General features: G+C 36.8%; 2 protein-coding genes across 2 annotated transcripts in view; both read right to left on the reverse strand.

The window, feature by feature from the left end:
• Positions 1–3,311, reverse strand: part of nsmfb (NMDA receptor synaptonuclear signaling and neuronal migration factor b) — a 43,822-nt gene extending 40,511 nt beyond the window's left edge. Inside the window, 1 exon segment of the mRNA XM_051109948.1 lies at positions 2,907–3,311. Coding sequence (XP_050965905.1) covers positions 2,907–2,977 — 71 coding nt within the window. The 5' untranslated portion in view covers positions 2,978–3,311.
• Positions 3,312–4,647: 1,336 nt separating this feature from the next.
• Positions 4,648–5,941, reverse strand: LOC127165897 (C-X-C chemokine receptor type 2-like). Its single transcript, XM_051110851.1, has one exon. The coding sequence runs from the start codon at positions 5,939–5,941 to the stop codon at positions 5,054–5,056; it is 888 nt and encodes a 295-aa protein (XP_050966808.1). The 3' UTR covers positions 4,648–5,053.
• Positions 5,942–21,858: the final 15,917 nt, after the last annotated feature.

Consider the following 21,858-nt stretch of genomic DNA (forward strand, 5'->3'; position numbering starts at 1 on the left):
TAACTAACAAGCGAGATGTGGGGGAAGTTAGCCAAAAATTTGTCGTTTCGGCCTCTACATCTGTGTACAGCCTCGCAAAAAAATCTCACGTTTTGTAAAGTGTGACTGAAGTTTCTTTTAATAGGATCCCTAATTGTATATCAGTCTGATTATTACAGTTTGTGCTGTACATTTCACTATTTAGTGAACCTGTCAATGTTATTGTTTTCACAAGTATATTATATTAACACTAAATTATGATGCAATAAAACACTGAAATATTGAATAAAATAAAAATATATGACAAGCACTGTAAGAGCTATTTATTTTATCTATTGGTTTTCAAACTCAATAGCTCTATAAAACAGTTAAAAGTCAGAAAAACACCATGTGTCCTAGTCTGACCCTAAGCATCATCACACATACTGCATAAACATAAGAGTTTTCATATAATCTGGGCCTCCCTCCAGTACAACTGCAGGTGGTCTCAAGCTTTAATTAGACATTTACATGCCAGCCTGTGAGACAACTGGGAAGCTTGTAGATCTATAGCCACTCACTGCGTAGCTCTAATTGGCATTGGACTGTCATTTTAGCATGGTTCCCACTTTCTGTCTATGTCTTTGGATGCAGAAGAAATTTCAACCTTTACGCTCTAAATGTGAAGAACAACTCACGGACTGCCACACGGCCTATGTAGTGCAGTCCACTCTATAACCAAACAGTCTGTATATGCATCTTACACAACAACAACTCATCCGAGAAAGCTTTAACAACTAGGTTGCCTGCAGCAGCAGTAGAGACAGGGAGGACACTCACTGAAAATGATCACGCTTTCCTTCTGTCCAGAGTATGTTTCTCTGTTCAGGGCATACAGCGCCTACAGAAGCACAGAAGACAGTCTGAAACTGTCAAGCATCACCCAGCTAAACAGATGAATTATAGAGGGAGGATGAACACAACGTGCGATCACACTGTCAATGTAACGCAGAGGGAGTTTCAAGAGCCGGTCAGAAGTTTCGTGACAGCTGATTCAGGAAAAAAGCAATGATGTCATTGTGAATTTAGTAGGTTGTTAATGGTCATTTACAGTGTGTGGGTAAATGAACAAGTGACTAACTGATTGACTAAGTGAGAAGCCTCTTAAAGGTGCACAATGATGTTGGTTGAGTCGAGTCACTTAACAAAACTCCAGATAATGACGTATATAAACATGACAAATATGTAACCCTGGACCACAAAACCAGTCAATAGAAAGCATATTGTATGGTTTAAAATTGCTCAAAATTATATTTCCTACCGTAAATATATCAAAACATAATTTTTGATTAGTAATATGCATTGCTAAGAACTTCATCTGGATAAGTTTAAAGGTGATTTTCTCAATATTTAGAATTTTTTGCACCCTCAGATTCCAGATTTTCAAATAGTTGTATCTTGGCCAAACATTGCACTATCCTAACAAACTTCAGTGGAAAGCTTATTTATTCAGCTTTCAGATGATGTATACATCTCAATTTAAAATGACCCTTGTGTGGTTTTTTGGTCCAGGGTCACATACACTACCGTTCAAAAGTTTGGGGTCAGTACATTTTTATTGTTTCTTTTTTTTTTTTTAAGAAATTAATACTTTTATTCACCAAGGATGTATTAAGTTAATAATTAAAAGTTTATTAAAAGTTAATAATAAATAATTTACATTGTTATAAAATATTTATATTTTGAATAAACACTGTACTTTTTAAACTTGTTATTCCAAAAAAAAAAAAATCACAGGTTCCAAAAAATATTTGGCAGCACAACTGTTGATATTATCCAACATTGATCATTCTAATAATAAATCCGCATATTAGGATGATTTCTGAAGGATCATGTGACACTTAAGACTGGAGTAACAGCTGATAAAAATTCAGCTTTTCATCACAGGAATAAATTCTTTTTTAAAGTATGTTAAAATAAAAAACATTATTTTATATTGTAAAAACATTTTGCAATATTACAGTTTTTTTTTCTATATTTTTAATCAAATAAATGCAGCCTTGATGAGCATAAGAGACTTCTTTAAAGACTATTACAAGTCTTACTGACCCCAAACTTTTGAACGGTAGTGTATACTAGTCAAGTAAAAAGAACAAACGGTCTCAGCATTTTCTCAGTAAATCAGGCCTAGTCTCATGCCTTCATGACGACTGTGAAAATCGCTAGCTGTGACTGAGAGTGACGTAGTGACTGTCGTGACTCTGTCATGGAACATCAGCCATATGAATGTTTGCCTTGTTTGATGAGATAAATAAATAATAAATAAAAACTAAACAATGAAAATAATACTGTATTGAATTACTTTAAGTATAATTGATAAAAACATAAATACAGAAAAATAATAATAATCAAAAATATATTTTTTGTTTAAAACCTGATCACCAGACTACTGTAAACTGATGAATCCTCATCACCACCAACATACTATATTCGTTATGACATAAATAAAACTGCAAAAACTCACAAACTCATAAGTGACTGATGTCATTAGCTTAACAGTAAACAACTAAGTACAAATAGTTTTGTCACGACAAAACATTAAAAATGTTTTTTTGTTTTTTTTTATTAAAAAGCCTTCTGAGGTAATTTAAGTTATTTAAGTTACAGAGGTAATTTAAGTTAAGTTACAAAGGTAATTTAAAAAAAGAATGTTGTGATACAACTAGCAAGCTAGATATGTATACATATTGTACTGTCGTCAACAGCTTCCTTACAGCCTCAGGAAGTGTCTCTGATGCATTACTTACAGATCTGTATAGGTGTTTGACAGTCGTCAGTAGCAAGGAAACTTATGGTATGAGGTGTGATGAGGTGATAGTTTTGTGCAGCAGCAGCTCATGAGCGTCCGTGAGACGCGTTGTTTGCGCGCCTGTGCTGCAGAGACTCACCTAACTTTTGCGGCAACAGAAGAAATCGCATCATTCCTTAAATTCTTCTTCTTGGACACGGCAGTTCCCATGCTGCAGTGAAACCACCAATGTGTAAAAGCAGCTCATTCCATTCGTCACATCTGCAATGGAGGAAAGAAATGCACAATGCAAACAAATCATCCGCAGAGTGGAGATACGATCTCCTCCTCTCTCTTCTCCCTGATTCAAACTGCTGCTCAGGGTCGGTGTCAGATGTACCGTTTGTTCCTCATGTTTAGGAACGCAACGTCCAGCTGAATTTTACTACGTGAAGTTTATGCTCTTTCGTGAGCGGAGTTTGAGCGAGTACAGCAACGTAAAGGATGAACTGCTAGTACGCCAGAATGTGCTCACGCTCAGCGCACTTGCTCGCTCGCTCTCTCTCACTCCCTCTCTCTCTCCCCCAGTTTCACATATTGATCCAGATAAAACGACAGTGGACATTACGGAAACTAGTGCCATATAAGGGAGAGGTGGCTCTGCTCAGCTTGTCATTTAGCGTCAGCTTAACAGTGGACAAAAGAAACGAACTACGGGTACAATCTGTTTATTTATTAAAGTCAATTTCTGTAAAAAAAAAAAAAAAAAATAAATAAATAATAATAATAATAATAAAATCTGGAAAATAGCATACCTCACAATTTTGTATACAAAAAAGACACTGGACATTTCAACAGGCGGTCTACACTGCACAAGTAAAAAGATATAGTTCATTAAAAACATTGGCCCCTATAGCGGTGTATGCTGTCACACTGGAAGCCATTATGGGCTTTTCAGATTTTTTTTTGATTGAAATATCCAAAAGACAGCTAGAACAGTGTTATATATTTTGCTGACTTGTGTACTTACATTATCCCAAATGTTTCCAAGAATGTTTAAATCCAGAGAAAAAAGCAATTTTAACTAGTGTAATGGACTGTGTCATTGCGTTGTTTGCCAGTGACTTCATACACCCTCGAGTTTCCGGTTTTATTGTGTAGAAAACATGAAAACCCCAAAGACACTTTAATATGTTATGTGTTTTATTAGACAGGCGACGAACGCACAGAGTAGTATTATGGGCTGTCAAACGATTAATCGCGATTAATCGCATACAAAATAAAAGTGAGTTTGCCTAATATATGTGTGCATACTGTGTAATTATTATGTATATAGAAATACACACAAATTAATGTATATATTTAAGAGAAATATGTTATTTATGTACACAATATTTTAATTACATATAATATAAATTCTATAAAAATTACAATAAAAATATAAATAATTATAATTAAAATAAATTTATTTTTTAATATATTAGCTTATCCATGAACGTGATTTCTGAACTTGAGTCCCAACGGATTGCATCGGCTGTGGGGATGAAGACAACAACTCGCATGATTCAACACACAAGCACAATCCTTTGGTTCTTTGTTTGTTTTGAAAATGCGCCCTCTAGCGGTGAACACTTACATATTGTGTCTTTAAAGCAATTTGTGAAACAGCAAAAATGTAAAAGGTAAAAAAGTACAAGCTGTTTTTCTGTAGGATTTACTTTGAAACAATTTCACCTAAAATTGCTAGTAAATTTCACAAATAATTACAAAGAAACAAGCAAGTAACACACTTAATTAAATGTGAAATTTTAAGTAGAAAGACTGAAACTGTACTTTCTAGTAAAAATATTTACAGACACAAACCAAACTGTTGTATAACCACTTTTTTATTTAGTCTTCAATTAACTTTAAACAACAAACAAACAAAAGAATAAGTCTTTGCTGGCATACTTTGTGTGTGTGTGTGTGTGTGTGTGTGTGTGTAGGGTTTGAGGTTCCTTTATCGTAGGTGTTTAGAAAGGTCAGCAGAGAAAGTTTGATTTTGGTCATTTTACAACATTTACATTAGACAATGAAAATACAAAAAGCAGAAGATATCCTTGGTTGGCTTACACATTCCTGTTACAGGAATACCTAGCTGTTAACTTTAATATTTTGGGAATGGAGAAGTATTCTATTCAGGTACAAGTGAAGGAAACATAAATAGAAGATGATGAAAAGTTTTATAAACATTTCCTTTTAGGCACACTTCAGAAGCAAACGCATAGTAATGCTTCAGAAAAGCTAGAAAAATGCTTCAGAAATGTTTTACTGAGTTTCATTCTGATTTTGTTGGGGTTGGTCTGAATGCTGTTTTCTTTTGCATCGCAGCGTTCGAGCTGAGAAGGCGTAAAGAAAGGGGTTCACACAACTGTTGATAAAGAAAAGAGCTCCGGTTACATTGTTGCTGGCAGCCGATTTGAGTGGCATTGCCATTAAGACCAAGTTGTTGATCATACAGGGGGTGCTGAATATGAAGAAGGCCACTACAATTCTGATGACCAGTTTTTTCAGCCTGTGGCTTCTGAAGAAAGCTGACTGATTTATCCGTTGATGAAGTCGACAGTAGAAGTACAACAGACTGAAGAGAGGCACAACAAACATTACTAGAGTCTCGACAAGTAAGACAACAATTTGTTCTTCTTTATTCGTATAATCCTGATAACAGCGTAAACGCCCATACTTCTTTTTCGCGTTTCGGTAATAAAGAGCATAAGAAGCCAAAACTCCACTGGATGTCCATATTGCAAAAATCAGCCCATTTTGGCCCTTTTGTCCAAGTTTTGCCCAGCGCTGTGGATACAGCACCTGCAGGTACCTTTGCAAACTCAACAAGGTGACAGAAAGCACAGTACTGTAGAGGCTCCAGTACACCACATAGGAAAAGAACTTACACAGACCTTGGCCAAAAATCCAGCCATTCAGGAGGGCATAGATCCACACAGGCAGAAAAATCAGACTCAGTAGATCCGAGACAGCCAGACTCAGCATCAGTTTTGGGGTAAAACTGTCCTCCTTTAAATGTTGGATGAGCATGACCAGCACCGCTATATTACCTGGTACACCCAGCACACAGCACAATCCCAGAACAGTGCTGGATGCTACATCTGAGGTATGGGCAAACAGAGAGCTGTTAGAAATGTTCAGGTACTCCATGGTCATCTGTCAGTTAATGATGTGAATATGAAGTTTGAGGTTTCCCCAGTAATAGCTGAGGAAGTAGTTTCAGGAAGTGAACTTTATTCACGATTGTGGTTCTTGCAGAAAGACATTAGCAATCTAAAACTAAAAGAGCATGCAAAAGTGTGGAAAAAATTGTGCAGTTAAAAGTAAATGATTTTTATTCTTTTTTTATTTTAAACTGTCAGTCTGCCAAAATACTGTAAGGCTGTGCATGAATGCATTGTTTGTTTTGACTTAATAGCATTTCCTTGTTAAATGTTAATGTGAGATAATGTGTATTTATAAGCTGAACCACCACATGCGTCAGCTTTGTTAGCATGCTTGCTGTGGTTAATGCTGTAACCAGACTAACCTTACACACAATAGAGCACATTTTACAAGGTAAGCAGCTACAGTAATATGTGCATGCACCCACACGCTCTCTTGATTATCATTTCAACCAGAAAAACCAAGAAACTAAAGATGTATATCAGGTCAACATTGGCCATTGTTAGTGATGAGTTATTAGTATAGTTAGTTATAAATAGTACAGTACATGTAGATTTTCAGAAATGGGTCAGCTTGTCTAACAACATCCATAAATAAATCTGAACAAACTGTCTACTCTCTGATGTCAATAACTGCTCATTTTAACTGCCTGTGTCTTTATGCTTTTACACAGCAATGACCTTCAACCTAATGTCACCCTTATTCTTAAATAGCACACATAAAACCGACGCTGTGGAAAAAACAGTAAGAAATTAAATTGTGAACGACTTTATGGATTCTGCTCTGAGGTCAGGACAATGCTGAGATATATACGCATGCAGAATTATCTCCCCTGTAGTGTTTCCTGCTCTGTGCACAAGTGTAGTCTATACATCATGCTAATACATCCACCCAGAAGGCTGATGCTGTGATCTGAGAGCTCCCTCTAGCACGCAGAGAGCTGGAATCATTGGGAATGCAAAACAGGAACGTTCATCACCTTTCCTATAAGAGTACTGACTTATTTATCGCCTTCGATGATTTAATACATAAATGTGCCAGAGGGGAAAATTCCAAGGCAGCGACTAACCACTTCACTGATGCTGAAACTAACATGACAGGTGTAGAAATAACTGTAGTGTACAGGGGAAAATCATATACGATTATTCCCCTATTATGCCCCTTTTCACAAGCTGTAATATAAGTCTCAGGTGTCCCCAGAATGTGTGAAGTTTCAGCTCAAAATACCCCACAGATCATTTATTATATCATTTTGAATGCCTATTTTGAGAGCACTCTGTTTTTGTGCATGTCTCTTTAAATGCAAATAAACTGCTGCTCCCCGCCCCCTTCTCCAGAATAGAGCTGTGCCTGTAGAGCTCCTACCTCACATACTCTGAAAAAAAACATGTTTGGTTTTGATTAACATGTCTATCACGCTGAAATCATGCGCTTTAAAGCTGTATTAGTAGAAACTTCTAATATAGGGTTTTCTGAGCACACACATCTGAAGCATCACTTTCATGTCTTATTGCGCTTAAACTGTCAAATACACACAAGTTTATGTTAAAAACACAAGAGTTACAAAAACAGTTGGTTATGTCTGTCTGTCTTTAAAGAAAGCAGGTTTTGTGAATGAAGCACAGGAGAATATATTTGGTGAAAAACCAAAAAAGCTGTCTTAAGGAAAGTGACCTATCCTTGTCGTCATCTTTTTTGATATTTTTAACTTAAAAAATACATTGCTTATGTATTTAAATTTAGCTTGGTGATGCTAATGCAAACACTCAGCCCCGTTCTTGCTAAACAGCCTCCAGCAAGGCAAGCGGGCATGTTATGATTACTCCTGCGGTTTGTTGGGACAGAGTAATGAGATTCTGTTTTGGAATTGAGACAATTTCAAATTGAGGCCTTTGTTTCAGCAAATATTATATATTCAGTGCAGCAGGTTGAAACAAAAACACGCGCACACACACAGAAGGACAGAGAAAACACCGTAAACAAGCAAAATAAATTGGTGCCTGAGAGAGATGAGGTGTAGTGAGATTTCTCTGCAATAATTCGAAATTAATTTTCACTGTATCAGAGATGTCTCTGGTTTACTGTTTGCTGAACTGACATGGGTAGAATCCAAAGATAACTTAGTTAAAATGAGAGACCTTAATCAGATTACGGCACATACTTGTCTAATTTCATCAACAGAATGGAGTGTGACTTTTACCATGACCTTCAAGAGCAGAGCATATACACTGCAGGAGACTTGCAGATGCAATATATCTTGGCATGTCAACTTAAAGACTTTCTTATTGAGCAAACACAATTGATTGATATGCAAGTCAATAACCATTTGAGGGGTGATCTGTTTGTTTGTATGACTGTAATGATTGCATCCACGTGATTGGTTGCTGAGAAGCGCAAAGCGGGCGAGCGGAGGAGGAGTGGATTACATATCAAGACATGCGATGAAATGAGGACAGACAAGAAGTAGACAGATGGACATGAAATGAGGTGAAGGGAGGTAAAGGGAGACTGATGAGACAGGTGGAGGATAAATGAAGAGAAAATGAGGAAAATAACGAGTAGCCTGTTAAATGGATTGGCGGCACGTTTAATTAAATCAGCCTTCTGTCCTGTTGTGGAGAAACTGACAGATCAATGTCAGCATACATGTACAGTATCAAAAGTTTGGATACGCCTGAATGAATTTGCTGTGCTTTTGCACTAAGGCTTATGCTTAAAGGAATAGTTCACCCAAAAATGAAAATTCTGTCATTAATTACTCACTGTCATGTCGTTCCAAACCCTTAAGATCTTCGTTCATCATCAGAACACAAATTAGGAATTTTTGACTAAATCCGAGAGCTTTCTGACCCTGCAAAGACAGTAATGCAAATGACACGTTCAAGGCCCAGAAAGGTAGTAAGGACATCGTTAAAATAGTCCATGTGACATCAGTGGTTCAACCGTAATGTTACGAAGCTACAAAAATACTTTTTGTGTGCGCAGAAAACAAAAATAACGACTTAATTCAACAATTTCTTCTCTTCCGTGTCAGTCTCCACCACCATTTACAAGAGTACCACGACTAATGGTAATCCATTTCTGAACATATATGCTAAATGGTCACCGTTATTTTGTCATTGGTGTGGAAAAGCAAACAAACATGGTTAAATTCAGTGTAATGGAAACAGTTACTATAGCAAACTGAAGATTGCTTAAAAGACTTCTTTTTCTTTTCTTCAGACAAACAGCCCTATCAAGTATAGAGTGCTTGAGAAATCACAGTCTTAGTATCCAACCAAATTCTATAAATCAAATCATCTAGAACATTTTTCAATCAACAGTAAACAAGAAGCTCATTTTATCTCCCCCAAGATCTTGGTAAAAATATCCTCACTCTAATTTTCACACTCTTTCAGTCGTGACACGACACACTTGATCCCATCAGTTTCCTCTGAGTCATCAAACTGAAATCCCATGGTAGCTGAGTGACCTAAATATCTCCAGGAGACTGGCAGCATAACAGGTGAGCGAGGGGAAAAAAGGCGTATGAATGCGAGTAAAGCGAGCTGGCAGGGTCTCAGACCTTACGGCCTTCTTGGCTGTTTCAATTGGCCTGTGGATCAGGCGGTTACAACAAGGAGGCAGAGACAAAACTGAGATATCACGTGCTCGCAACAAGTTTTTGTTTAGAAGTGTTGCTGAAGAAGATTTACACTGTTTTCATTTACGTCACAATTTGGGCAGTTACCCAGATGTGGTAAATAATTTACCCACCCCCTTGTCATCCAAGATGTTTGTGTCTTTTTTTCTTCAGTCGATAAGAAATGATGTTTCCTGAGGAAAAAAAATCAGGAATTATCTCCATAGTAGACTTTAATGGTTCCCCTAAGTTTTAACTTCCAAAATGCAGTTCAAATGCAGCTTCAAATGGCTCTAAACGATCCCAGCCGAAGAAGAAGGGTCTTATCTAGCAAAACGATCAGTCATTTTCGAAACAAATTGACAACTTACAAATTGACAACTTTTCAACCTCAAACATGAACTCTGCATGAACTCTGTTTTTTTTTTCCGGTTCAATACGGACAATACAGTTGGGGTATGTCGAAAAACTCCCACCTTGTTTTTTTCCCCAACTTCAAAATCATCCCACATTGCTGCAGAAGTACCGACCCAGTGTTTACAAAGTGAACATGCAAAGAAGATCAAACACCCTTTACAAACAAATGGTAAAACAGTGATGTAGGGCGATTTTGGTGTTAAAGAAGAAAACGAGACGGGAGTTTTTCAACATACCCTAACTGTATTGACCCAGATTACACAGACTACACATATGCATCACAGAGATGAGACAAGACAAGCATTTGAGGTTAAAAAGTATATTGTCAATTTGTTTCGAAAATGACAGATCGTTCTGCTAGGTAAGACTCTTCCTCCTCAGCTGGGATCGTTTAGAGCCCTTTGAAGCTGCATTTAAACTGCATTTTGGAAGTTCAAACTTGGGGGCACCATTGAAGTCCACTATATGGAGATAATTCCTGAAATGTTTTCCTCAAGAAACATAATTTCTTATTGACTGAAGAAAGAAAGACATGAACATCTTGGATGACAAGGGGGTGAGTAAATTATCTGTAAATTTTTGTTCTGGAAGTGGAATACGTGGTAAAGATACATATCAGAATACGAGCAGTATTAAGTAAGATATTCAATTAAGAATTTCACCTACCTGACCGGAAGTGATAAGAACAAACACAAATGTTGTCAAGATTCTTGCCCTGGAAATCCTGGTTCAGTTTGGCCAACCACAAACACCTTTTGTTCCTCAGACAGTTTTTAGTACTCTTCTCCTTGATTTGCTATAACTTTTGGCAGTCTATAGTACTTCAACTGGTTTTCCTGGTCCGACCGATTAGTGCATCCAAAAACATGACAATAATTGACCATTTTCAGCAGCAATAATCAGCAAAATATGCGAGTTTCATTCAGTTCAGTGGTATTGCTTACGTTCAGTGCTGCCAATATGGCCGACTGATGACGTGTCGTAAAACACTGGAAACCTAAACTGTTTGTATTCCCATTGATCTCGTTGCCAATAAAAGTCCATATATTTTTATATTCCAAATTATATTATAAATCCTTTTTAATGCTTTTCTGAGTACTTCAAAAAGAACCTGTCAATTTTAAAACATCTAATGTAGGGTGGGACGATAAATCGTTTCGTGGATCGATTCTGCGATTTTGAGAATGCATCGCGATTCTCTCTCGAATTGATTCTGATGGCACTGCGTGCTTTAGAAACAGCCTGAAACAGCTCTGCTTGTTTCCAGTTCCTTACACACACACCACTTGAACCTAAAATAGTTATTCATTAAGTTTAAAGCGAATTACAAGAGTGTTCACAGTGGGCTGTGTTTACATTTAACCAAACATTACTCAGTCAAACTCACAAGCACTCTTCTTCGTGACCATTTGAGTATGCGGTTAAAAACCAGCCTAGAGCGCCATCTGCTATTAAAAACTAAGTTAAGAATCGATTCCAAAAAGAATCGCGATGCATTCGGAAAATCGCAGTATCTATCCAAGAATCGATTATTGTCACACATGTTCATCACGATATTCTTCACAAATGAACACAACTTTTAATGACTTTTTAAAAATCTAAATACAACCAGCAGAAGCAAAAAGCTAAATGTAGGCTAGAAACCAACTACAATATGGTTGCGTGACTTCCATGTGATAACAATTATGCTTAAAAGAGCTCTTTAGCGCCAGATTTACTAAACAGGACAAACTAGCATGAGCGTGAAATTCTGTGTGATCTACAGTCTCCATTCATTCATTTATTCATTCAGCTTTTGTATTCCTTGAAAAAAGGTCAGACCAGTTTAAATGAGAGTGAGTAAATGATAACAGAATTTTCACTTTTGGATTCCTATTCCTTTAGAGGACAAGCAGGCCATCTGCATGTGGTGAAAACAGAAGATCACATAGTTCGATCTTCATAAACTTCACATCCCCCTCATATTTATCACAGTTCACACACAGACCTGTTGTTATAGGATCACGCTTCTCAGAGATGCTGATGAGAAACAACCAGGCCACAGAGAGTTGTTTTTAACACCTCCCACATATCTCAGGGTCGTCACCCTTGCAGAAGTGGGCCGTGTCTTAACTTGAGACGCAGCTGTAGTCACGTCTCAATCATGTGATTTTTTTCAAATTCCCAGCTCGGGAAATGCACATTTGTGACGCAGGTGTCTACAGTTTTAAATACATCCTCATTGTCTGTGATGTTTATTCGTTGGAGAACCCTGAACAGGGTCTTTAAAGCGTATGAGTCATCATGTTCAAAATAGTAATACCAAGCTAAACTCTTTCAAATACCAGCGGTGAATCAAATTTTGTGTTCTAGTTCTTTTGAAACGGTTGCCCTCAGGTCATACCTCCAGCTTTGACTCAGCCACTGAGAGGAAGCTGCTGTTTTATCTTTGATTACAGCACTATTAGATCAGGTCTAGGTGTCGCAGGATGACTTTAAGGCTGGTGTCATGTGGATTTTCACATTTTCTGGGCTGTTTTTAGCGCTCTAGGTAATTGGTGACGCACATCAGGAGATTCATCCTCGTCTGCCCACCTTCGCACCAAAACATCAGTGCGTATAAATAGCAAGCGTGTCTAGGTGCTATTATTACCTGCGACCTCTTCCCAGAGCTGGAAATGCGGATTGATCCAGCTGTCTCCCCCTGAGAAGCAATAGGAGGGCTGCAAGAGGTCATGCCACTCGTTTTAATTGCATACCACTCAGGTTAGATAGGATACTGACGTAAATGATCAGTTTAAACTGAATAGATCTAATTTGTTGTCATAGAAATGAGAGATTTCTGCATTATTTTACATGTATTTGCATGAAAAAGAAACATTTAGCATTTAGAATGGAAAGATGCACAACTTAATATCATTATGGACTTTAATCTTATGTTTTAGAATGTCTCTTATGCATAGTAGGACACTTATTTGATCTATAAAACTGTAAAAACAGAACTATTGCAAAATATTATAACAACTTAAACTAAGGGTTTTAATATATTTAAAAATGTAATTTATTCCTGTGATAGCAGAGTCGAATTTTCAGCAGCCATTACTCTAGTCTTTAGTGTTACATGATTCTTCTAAAATCATTCTAATATGCTGATTTGGTGCTCAAGAAAAATATTCTTAATATTATCAATATTGAAAACAGTTGTGAGATATTTTCTTTTGATTATTTGATGAATAGAAAGTTCAAAAGAATAGCATTATTTGAGTTAAAAAAAAATTGTGACTTTACTACCACTTTTGATCAATTTAAGATAGAAGATAAATGAACAAAAACTTTCAAACAGCATTTATTCAAAAATCAAAAACGTAGAACAACAATTATAAAGGATTATTTGTCTTGATATATATTCTCCAAAAATGTTTTGATGTGCTGAGTCTTTCTAAACAAGCAGTCATGATACCGTACAGTATCATATCTGAAAAATAGTACTTAGTATTTAAATTATTGATCCATGATACACTATGATTCATTCTCTGCATCCTCAGAGGCTTCACCTACTATAACCTTGGATGATTTATGTACACAACTCCACATTCAAATTTCACACCAAAACCACATTTCACACCAAAATCAAATATAGCTGCTGTGTCTCCTTAAAGTTCTGTGCTGAATTCACCAAATGGTAATTGTTTTGACTCACAGTTTCCACAAAAATATTAAAGGGATCATCGGATGCAAAATTCACTTTTACATGTTGTTTGAACATAAATGTGTTGGCAGTGTGTGTAGACATCCACAGTATAATGATAAAAACACACCCAGTGTTTTTTTTTTTTTTTCAAATCCGTATGAATCATAACCCCTTTCTCACATCAAGCCATTCTCTGATTCTTGGCTGTGACGTCACACAGACCAATGTTGCTCCCACGACTGTTGATTGACACGGCCGTCTTACCTTAGACCCACCCTGAGTGAGCTCTAAACAGTCCGATTGTTTCGACACTGGAGCAGGAGTAGGTGTTTTATTCTTGGATATAACAATGAACATAGCAGTCACATTTACTCCCGTCATCTGAGTGGCTGAAGACGCAGTGGATTACTTTAGTTTTTAAGGGAATGTGCCTCACGTTCTGCATAAATGCATCTATGTTTGTGTGAATCATTAGTGATCCAGCTTCACCTGCAGAAGAAGTGATTATAATTTTTTTATGAATCTTCAAATCACCTTTCCTAATAATGTGCCAGTTAGCAAGCTCCGCGGCTAGTGTACAGTCTCTCAGAGAATGGCTGGTCACCCCAAGGAAGAGAGGGGCGGGGTGAGCAAAGCTCATTAGCATTTAAAGGGACATTCACCAAAACAGCTTGCATTGAACAGAGCTGTTTTTGTCAAGGTAAAATGGGTGTTGTTTTACACTACCACTGAGAAATTTTAACCAAAGTATGTAATAGATTTTTCATCAACTTGTGGAAAAAGGGCATCCGATGACCCCTTTAAGCAGCATAACTGTTTTCAACATTGATAATAATAAATACGCTGAATACAACAAGACACTGTGCAGTGCAAAGTGTGGAAAAACACAGTCTTTGCATTGCCTTCCTTCTGATCCCAATATTAGGAAAGAGTGGATGAACTTTCTCTTTATTTAAGTTACAGACAGCATCAGTAAACTTGGTCATTTGTTCACTTCATTTTACCTCAGATTTGTGTACAAAAAAGGCACAATTCAGTGCGGGATTTTCAGAAAGACTGAAACTAAAAGACGATGCTGCGCCGACTATATTGGATCTGACAGTATTGTTGCAACACACAAGTGTGAGTAATTGTTTTTATTACATGGTCACTACTGCTTGTCTGTTATTACAGATTGTTTGATATGTACTGAATATTTATGCATCCATCTATGATGGATGTAGGTTGTCAAACACAACTGTTAGCTAATCATAGCAGTGGGCGTTTACTTCCAAGTCTACAATCCAGCACACCAATTCAAACAGAGTCCCGATGAGGGTGGTCAGAAGAGGACAGAAAATGACCTGTTACTTCTAAATTATGATGTGTTTTTTAAAGTAAAAATCTTGATAACATTACAAGTGGAAATCAGAGAACAATACAAAATAAAAAAACAAAGTTTTTTCATGACCCCTTTAAGTATCAATAACACAAGCATAAGTCAGAGTATAATGCAAAAACACTAAGTGCAAATTAGCCTCCAAGCACAAAGGCGAGTCAGTCCTTTAAAAATATTTACTTGAGGTTTTATCTATATAACGATAATTGGCCTTAGTCAAGGCTTCTTAGTAAAAATAACTTTCTTATACAATCCTGTTTTCAGTTACTTCTTGTAAATGTAAATTATGAACATATCATTGCTCTGTTCAGCTCGATTCTGATGTGATGATTTATGTAACTCTGACACAACCATTCAGGTCAGAACTGTTTGGCTCAGTTGGAGCACCAGCTCTAGTTCCTTGGAGGAAAAGGGGAGGATGGGGAAAGATCCATAAGGAAAACTCAATTTAGCTGCTCATTTTCACTTTTATCCGCCCTCTGTGCCACCTGTACGTCAGAAGGGGGCCCAGTGGTGGGTAAACGCGTCAGGCCCAGCTGTCATTTACCCAAGCCTGTCTGCTGTGATCCCTCCATGGGCCACTTTAATTACTCGTCACCTCCTCCTCTGTCCCTGTGCTGCCTTTTCCTCCAACCGGTCTAGTGAGATGGGTCACACAGCAGGTGCTGGTAATTACTCATCCAGAAGCCTTCAGTGTGTCCAACAGCATGAAAAAAACATGGCCCTTTTTCCATCTAGAGCAAGGCCTGTCAGGACCCAGATGACCTGCTTGTTCAACATGGCTGAAATATCGTTGACATCATAAGACTAGAAGCTTTTATTAGCTTTATGTAAATTCTGACGCACAAACAAACATAACTGTGAGCCATTTTCATTCATATTTGAATAAACAGCACTTCCCTAGATGGCTTGAGATCCTCAAACAGGAAATTTAAAAATAGTAAGGCCAGAAAGAGATGCATCATTTTTGGGGGGATAAACTGAATTTACAGTAGAATTACTTTTGGCCTTCTTCTATATTTATGTGAAGATGCAGAATTTTTTTTTTTATCAGATTGAATAATAAGCCTCAGTTTCTATAACTGTTTGCCACCCACAATGTAAATGAAGTTGCTCCTGATGTAAATTCAGAATAACAAAACTGTGTGGTCTCTATAGTAAAAAAGGTCACATACCTTGGTGATGGTTATTGATGTCCCGCAGCTATTTCTACAATTTAACATACTGATATAGCTTTGAATGTTAGCGAAATGGTGCTGCGATAAAGATGTTTGGAAAGTGTATGGGAAAAAATATAATAATAATAAAATATAATTCTCAAATGTAACATTATTATTCATTTTTATACAGAGTAATATAATTAGGGGTTCAAGCGTGTAGCGCTGAAACCCTATTGTAATTGTAAAGAATAAAAAGAATAAATGGGACACACAAAGTCAGTGTCCCAAAAGGTATTTGCAGACTAGTTCTAGGTTTTTCACAAAATCAAAACCAAACCAGAGATTCTCTGGAGAGTGACTATCAACAATTATCAAAAAAAAAAAAACTGAACTTTCGAATCACCTTCACAAAGGGATGCCAATACGTTCGAAAGGGGCAGGGCCACTTTTAGTAAAATGCCTATAACTGAGATATCATCACCAAACTTAGAACACTTATGTAAGAGCTCAATCTAAGGTCACAGGAACAGAATCACAGAACCTGACCACTTGGTGGCACTATTAGAGGGGAAAAACATAAAAATGGCTATAAATGCACAAACATTTGTCCTTTCAACATGAAAATCAGTGTGCATAGTCTTGATCTAAAGTGCCACAAGTGTCAATAAGGACATGTGCGTATCTCAAAAAACATGGCCGCCATTGGCCGACTAAATTTGAGCACCTGTTAGACAAGGTTAATGGAGTCCAATTGGAATGAAACTGGGCCTGTTCGACTCACGACACCAAAGGTCTGAGAGAAATTTGAAAGAATTTGAAAGAAGTGCATATTTCTATGGTAAATGACCCGGATTTGCCAAAAATGTTTTTTTAATTATTGATCTAGGTGGGTACAGCCTTGCTAAATATATAATGTAAACATATAATGTAATGTCTTTTTCCTTATATGCTTAAATGCCTTAAACACTTGAACCCTGGTAATCGCTGCTTGCAGCTATATTTATTGTAATAACTGGTCATAGATCATGAGATTAATCACAATTATTTAATCTCTTTTGACAGCTGTAGTTTTATTTCTATATATCTTTATATAGCTAACAGTATGCTAATGGTGGGAAAATAAACAGAACTAATTATTCACAATACAGTTGCGTTAAATGTTTAATTTACCTCAAATATTGCTTAAATGACAATACTTCTTGCTTAAAATGATTGAATGATGAAAATGATGAATTAACACTTATTTTTATTTATTTACTTTTTACTTATGAGTTAATGTTCACCTATTGATTATTGCTGATGCCTCTAGTAATTATGTGTCTGATTTTCGACCTATTTTGGGTTAATTTTATGCCATATGGTCATTTTTAAACAATAGGTGAGTTAAATAAAACTACTCAGAAGGTTGGGTTAAACATGTTGCCTTGACTGGGTCAAAACAACCCATTCGCTGGGGTTGGCCCTATATTTTACCCAGTGCTGGGCTGCATTTAACTGCATTTTTTAGAGTGCATATAGAGGCAACCTAGTAACACAGACTAATTGTTCATAGTTTTTTTTTCTTCCCTAAATGCATATTCAAGGCAACCGACGAACCTTGAAATGGTGATCTTACAAATTATTACACTGTATTACGCTGCTAAAATAACATTTACTGCTCATGGTTGTAAAATAGAAAAATGTTGCCTGATAAAGCTGATTTATGGATCACTGAAAACAAGAACATGCTTAGGATAAAGATATAACGCAAAATAAAAATGAAAAACACAATTGCATAAAATATAGTCTGATTTTTTTAAAGACACCATGGTACTAATTAAATATAACTGTTATTATAGCTTACAGTCCCAGTATGTAAGCTATATAACAGTACAGACATGATAAAAATCAATGAAATTTCAGTTCTTTCTTTCTGAATTCCATTGATCCTGCATGGGCAACGTGTGCCGTATTCACGTGAGTGACTCAGGAGAGCAGTTGACCCTCGTGCAAGCATACGCCATTGAGTGGAGCCTGGATATGAGCCAGCTTTATCTGGGCACTGACCCAATTACCTGCTCATGCTTTTATTACTTTTAAAAAATACAGGATGGGGAAGGAATAGCTTATAGCCTATCAGATACTGAAGAGGCACCATGAAATGCCCTTGACTGTGTGCACATAACCCCAATGGAACCAACTCATTTTATCTTTGACTTTGTGTGTCCCATTTATTCGTTTTATGCAAGTGCAGTTCACTACATATTGGTCTGATAGCCAATATGTCACACCCCCTTTTTCCAAATTCCCCAGTGCTTGAGCATTTCCTCCTCATTTGGTTCAATCCTCACATCTATCGTCGATCGGGTCTGTCACGCTTGTGGAATGTATTGATCTGTATCACTCGTGACCTGCTGCCTACTTAATCAAGGGTGAACTGCACTACCCCGAGGGATTTCGCTCGCACTCAATTCACAGCCAGAGATAGCGACTAGACCCTCTTTTGCTGGAACTCTGCCAAATGACGCCCCTGCACAATTATATTTACCCGGCTTAAATTTAGCAAGCTTGACAAGAAAACAGTGATCAACAAAATCTGTGCAACTGTTTTTTTCCCCATGTAATCTGAAAAGAACTGACTTCCAGTTTCTTTCTCTGGCGTTCTTTCTCTTATAATTTGTATGCCAATGTCTCAATTTTGGATTGGTAGACATAGTAGCTCCATGCCAGAATGCATCTCGGAAGAGAAAGCAGTCCCTCTTGAGTACAGAACTGAAAGTTGTCTTTGGATAATAAGTAGGAGTTGGAGAGTTGTAGAGACATATGCAATTACAAGTCTTACATCCCATGGTGATGAGAAATGAAATCTCAAGAGAGGAATGAAATCTTAAGAGAGAAATTAAATATCAAGAGAAAAATTGCCATAAAATGTTTTCTAAATTCCATCACTTTTACAACCAACTGAAACCACCTCTCAGTCGCCTTTTTGATAGATTGGTATACATACAGTGCTCTCCACAAATATTGGCACCCCTGGTAAATATGATCAAAGGTGGCTGTGAAAATAATTCTGCATTGTTTATTCTTTTGATCTTTCATTCAAATTGAAATTCACAAAACTCTAACATACCATTGAAGTAAACAATGGAAAGTGGGGGGGAAATCTTATTATGAATTAAATGTTTTTCTTTAGTTCACATTGGTCACAATTATTGGTACCCAACGTCCTTTTCCCAAGATAACAGTGCCAAGTTTTCTCCTATTATGCCTGATGAGTTTGGAGAACACCTTACAACAGATCAGAGACCATTCCTTCATACAGAATCTCTCCAGATCCTTCAGATTCCCAGCTTCTTCTCTTCCGTTCACCCCACTCATTTTCTATAAGTTTCAGGTCAAGGAACTGAGACAGTCTTAATTGGCAGAACATTTTTGTACTGATTTTGATGTATGTTTTGGATCATTGTTCTGATGGAAGATGCAGTCAAGTTTTTTTATCTGGTGTTTGATAGAAACCATGATGCCTTCTATCTGAACAAGATGTCCAGGACCTCCAGCAGAAGATACAGGCCCACAACCATCAGTAAAGTAAAGATCCAGCAGTATATTTAACCGTGGGCATGGAGTACTTTTTATCCGTGTTTGCACCATTTTTTAGTTTCATCTGACCATAGAAGCCAGTTCCCGTTTGAAGTTTCAGTCATCTGACAACTGAATATGCTGGAGTTTTTTTTTTTTGGTTGAGCAAGGAGGATTTTTCTTGAAACCCTCCCGAACAACATGTGGTGATGTAGGGGCTTTTTGATAATTTGTTTAGGCTTTCTGACCCCAAAACTCAAATAATCTGCAATTCGCCAGCTGTGATCCTTGTAGAGTCTTTGGCCACTCAAATTCTTCTCCTTACCATGCATTAGGATGATATAGACACACATCCTCTTCCAGGCAGATTTGTAACATCTTGAGTTGATTGATTTTTTAATTATTGCCCTGATGGTGGAAATGAGTATTTTCAATTCTTTAGCTATTTTCTTACAGCTACTTTCTATTTTGGGCAGCTCAGCAATCTTGTTCTGCACATAAGAACTATATTCTTTGATTTTAATCCTTGTGATGGATGATTAAGGGAATTTGGCTATTGTGCTCTTCATATTTATAATAGGAATGCAATTTTATGCTCCTAGTCTCCCTGGTGTGCTAAAAAATATAAATATAAATGGGAATAAACTTCAGAGATATTTTACTTATAAGAATTTCTAGGGGTGCCAATAATTTTGGCCAACATGCATTGGAGAAAAACATTTATTTCAGAATGTGAGTTTCCCTCACTTTCAATATTTTTACTTTAATGAAAGCTTAGAATTGAGTGAATTGTTTGAATGAGCGATCAGAAAGATAAACAATAAAGATTTATTTTCATAGCCACCTTTGCTTGTATTTACCAAGGGTGGAGGCCACTGTATATACAGTAGCCTATTACTAGGAATGCAATAAATAATCGATTCTAGTCTAAATTATGAATTTTTTAACAATAAATAAAATAAAAAAATTATATCATATGCACAGCTGTCAAAAAAAGGGGGGGAGGGGGGTCAAAAATGGCACACTCGCGTTAGGCAGGAATACACTACATGATTTTTAAAATCTGAACTGACAAGATTGTAAAACTTGCTGTCTAGTTACAAGGAAAAACTGGGCATCATACATTAAACAATTGAAAAGTTGCCTCTGTGCTAGAAGACACAATAAGTGCTCTAAAATACAATGTTTACTATCCTTCAACTGGATAGAATCATATGCTGTCTCAATCTGGAGGATGCATCCTTCTTTTTTTTAACACTTTTAATAGTTTTTTTGCACGAAAAGTATTCTTGTAGCTTTATAACATTACGGTTGATCCACTGATGTCACATGGACTATTTATCAATGTTCTTACTACCTTTCTGGACCTTAAAGGTGATAGTTACGTTGCTGTTTATGCAGGGTCAGAAAGCTCTCAGATTTCTTAAAAAATATCTTAATTTGTGTTCTGAAGTTGAACGAAGGTCTTACTGGTTTGGAACAAAATGAGGGTGAGTAATTAATGACAGAATTTACATTTTTGGGTGAACTATCCTACAAATAGTATATGGTTTCGATAAATTCAAATATCTTAAAAAAAAAAAAAAACACTTTACAGCAGTTCAAATGTTGACCTATATTTAGACAGGTTGTGAACCCTGTTTTGTTTTCAGACAGTTCAAGTGCTTTGATCAAGCCGAACATTGTTGATAAATAATCTGTCATTTATCAATATTAGAACAAGGTGCGTAAGTTTTAGTTTTGCTGGAAACTGCGCACACAAACAGACTACAGAATAGAACTGAACACTATGTATCTCTCAACACTTTTCTTCAAAAGTTCAAACTTTTTTTTAGCTTAACACACTGTCTTAACAAGAGGCTGAGAAGAGAACGGTGGGTTTCACTGTATCTTTATTTATGGGATTTTGTGTTCTCTCCAGCTCTTCAAAAATAGCACTTGGAATGAGGATGTAAGCCACAAATCTCTTCGACCAACAAATCTGATGTGTGCAACAGATTTATTTGCCTTTCAAATCTCCACACATTTGCTGCCAGACAGCTCGCAGTAAAGATTCTCCAGCCTCTCGTCTCATTGGCTGCAGTTCACCTGTTCTTG

This window comes from Labeo rohita, chromosome 5, assembly GCF_022985175.1.
Source record: "Labeo rohita strain BAU-BD-2019 chromosome 5, IGBB_LRoh.1.0, whole genome shotgun sequence".
Taxonomy (NCBI): Eukaryota; Metazoa; Chordata; class Actinopteri; order Cypriniformes; family Cyprinidae; genus Labeo; species Labeo rohita.

Bases quoted from the DNA above. Each gene is read 5' to 3' on its own strand.
- LOC127165897 (XM_051110851.1), bottom strand. From the start codon at position 5,941: ATGGAGTACCTGAACATTTCTAACAGCTCTCTGTTTGCCCATACCTCA.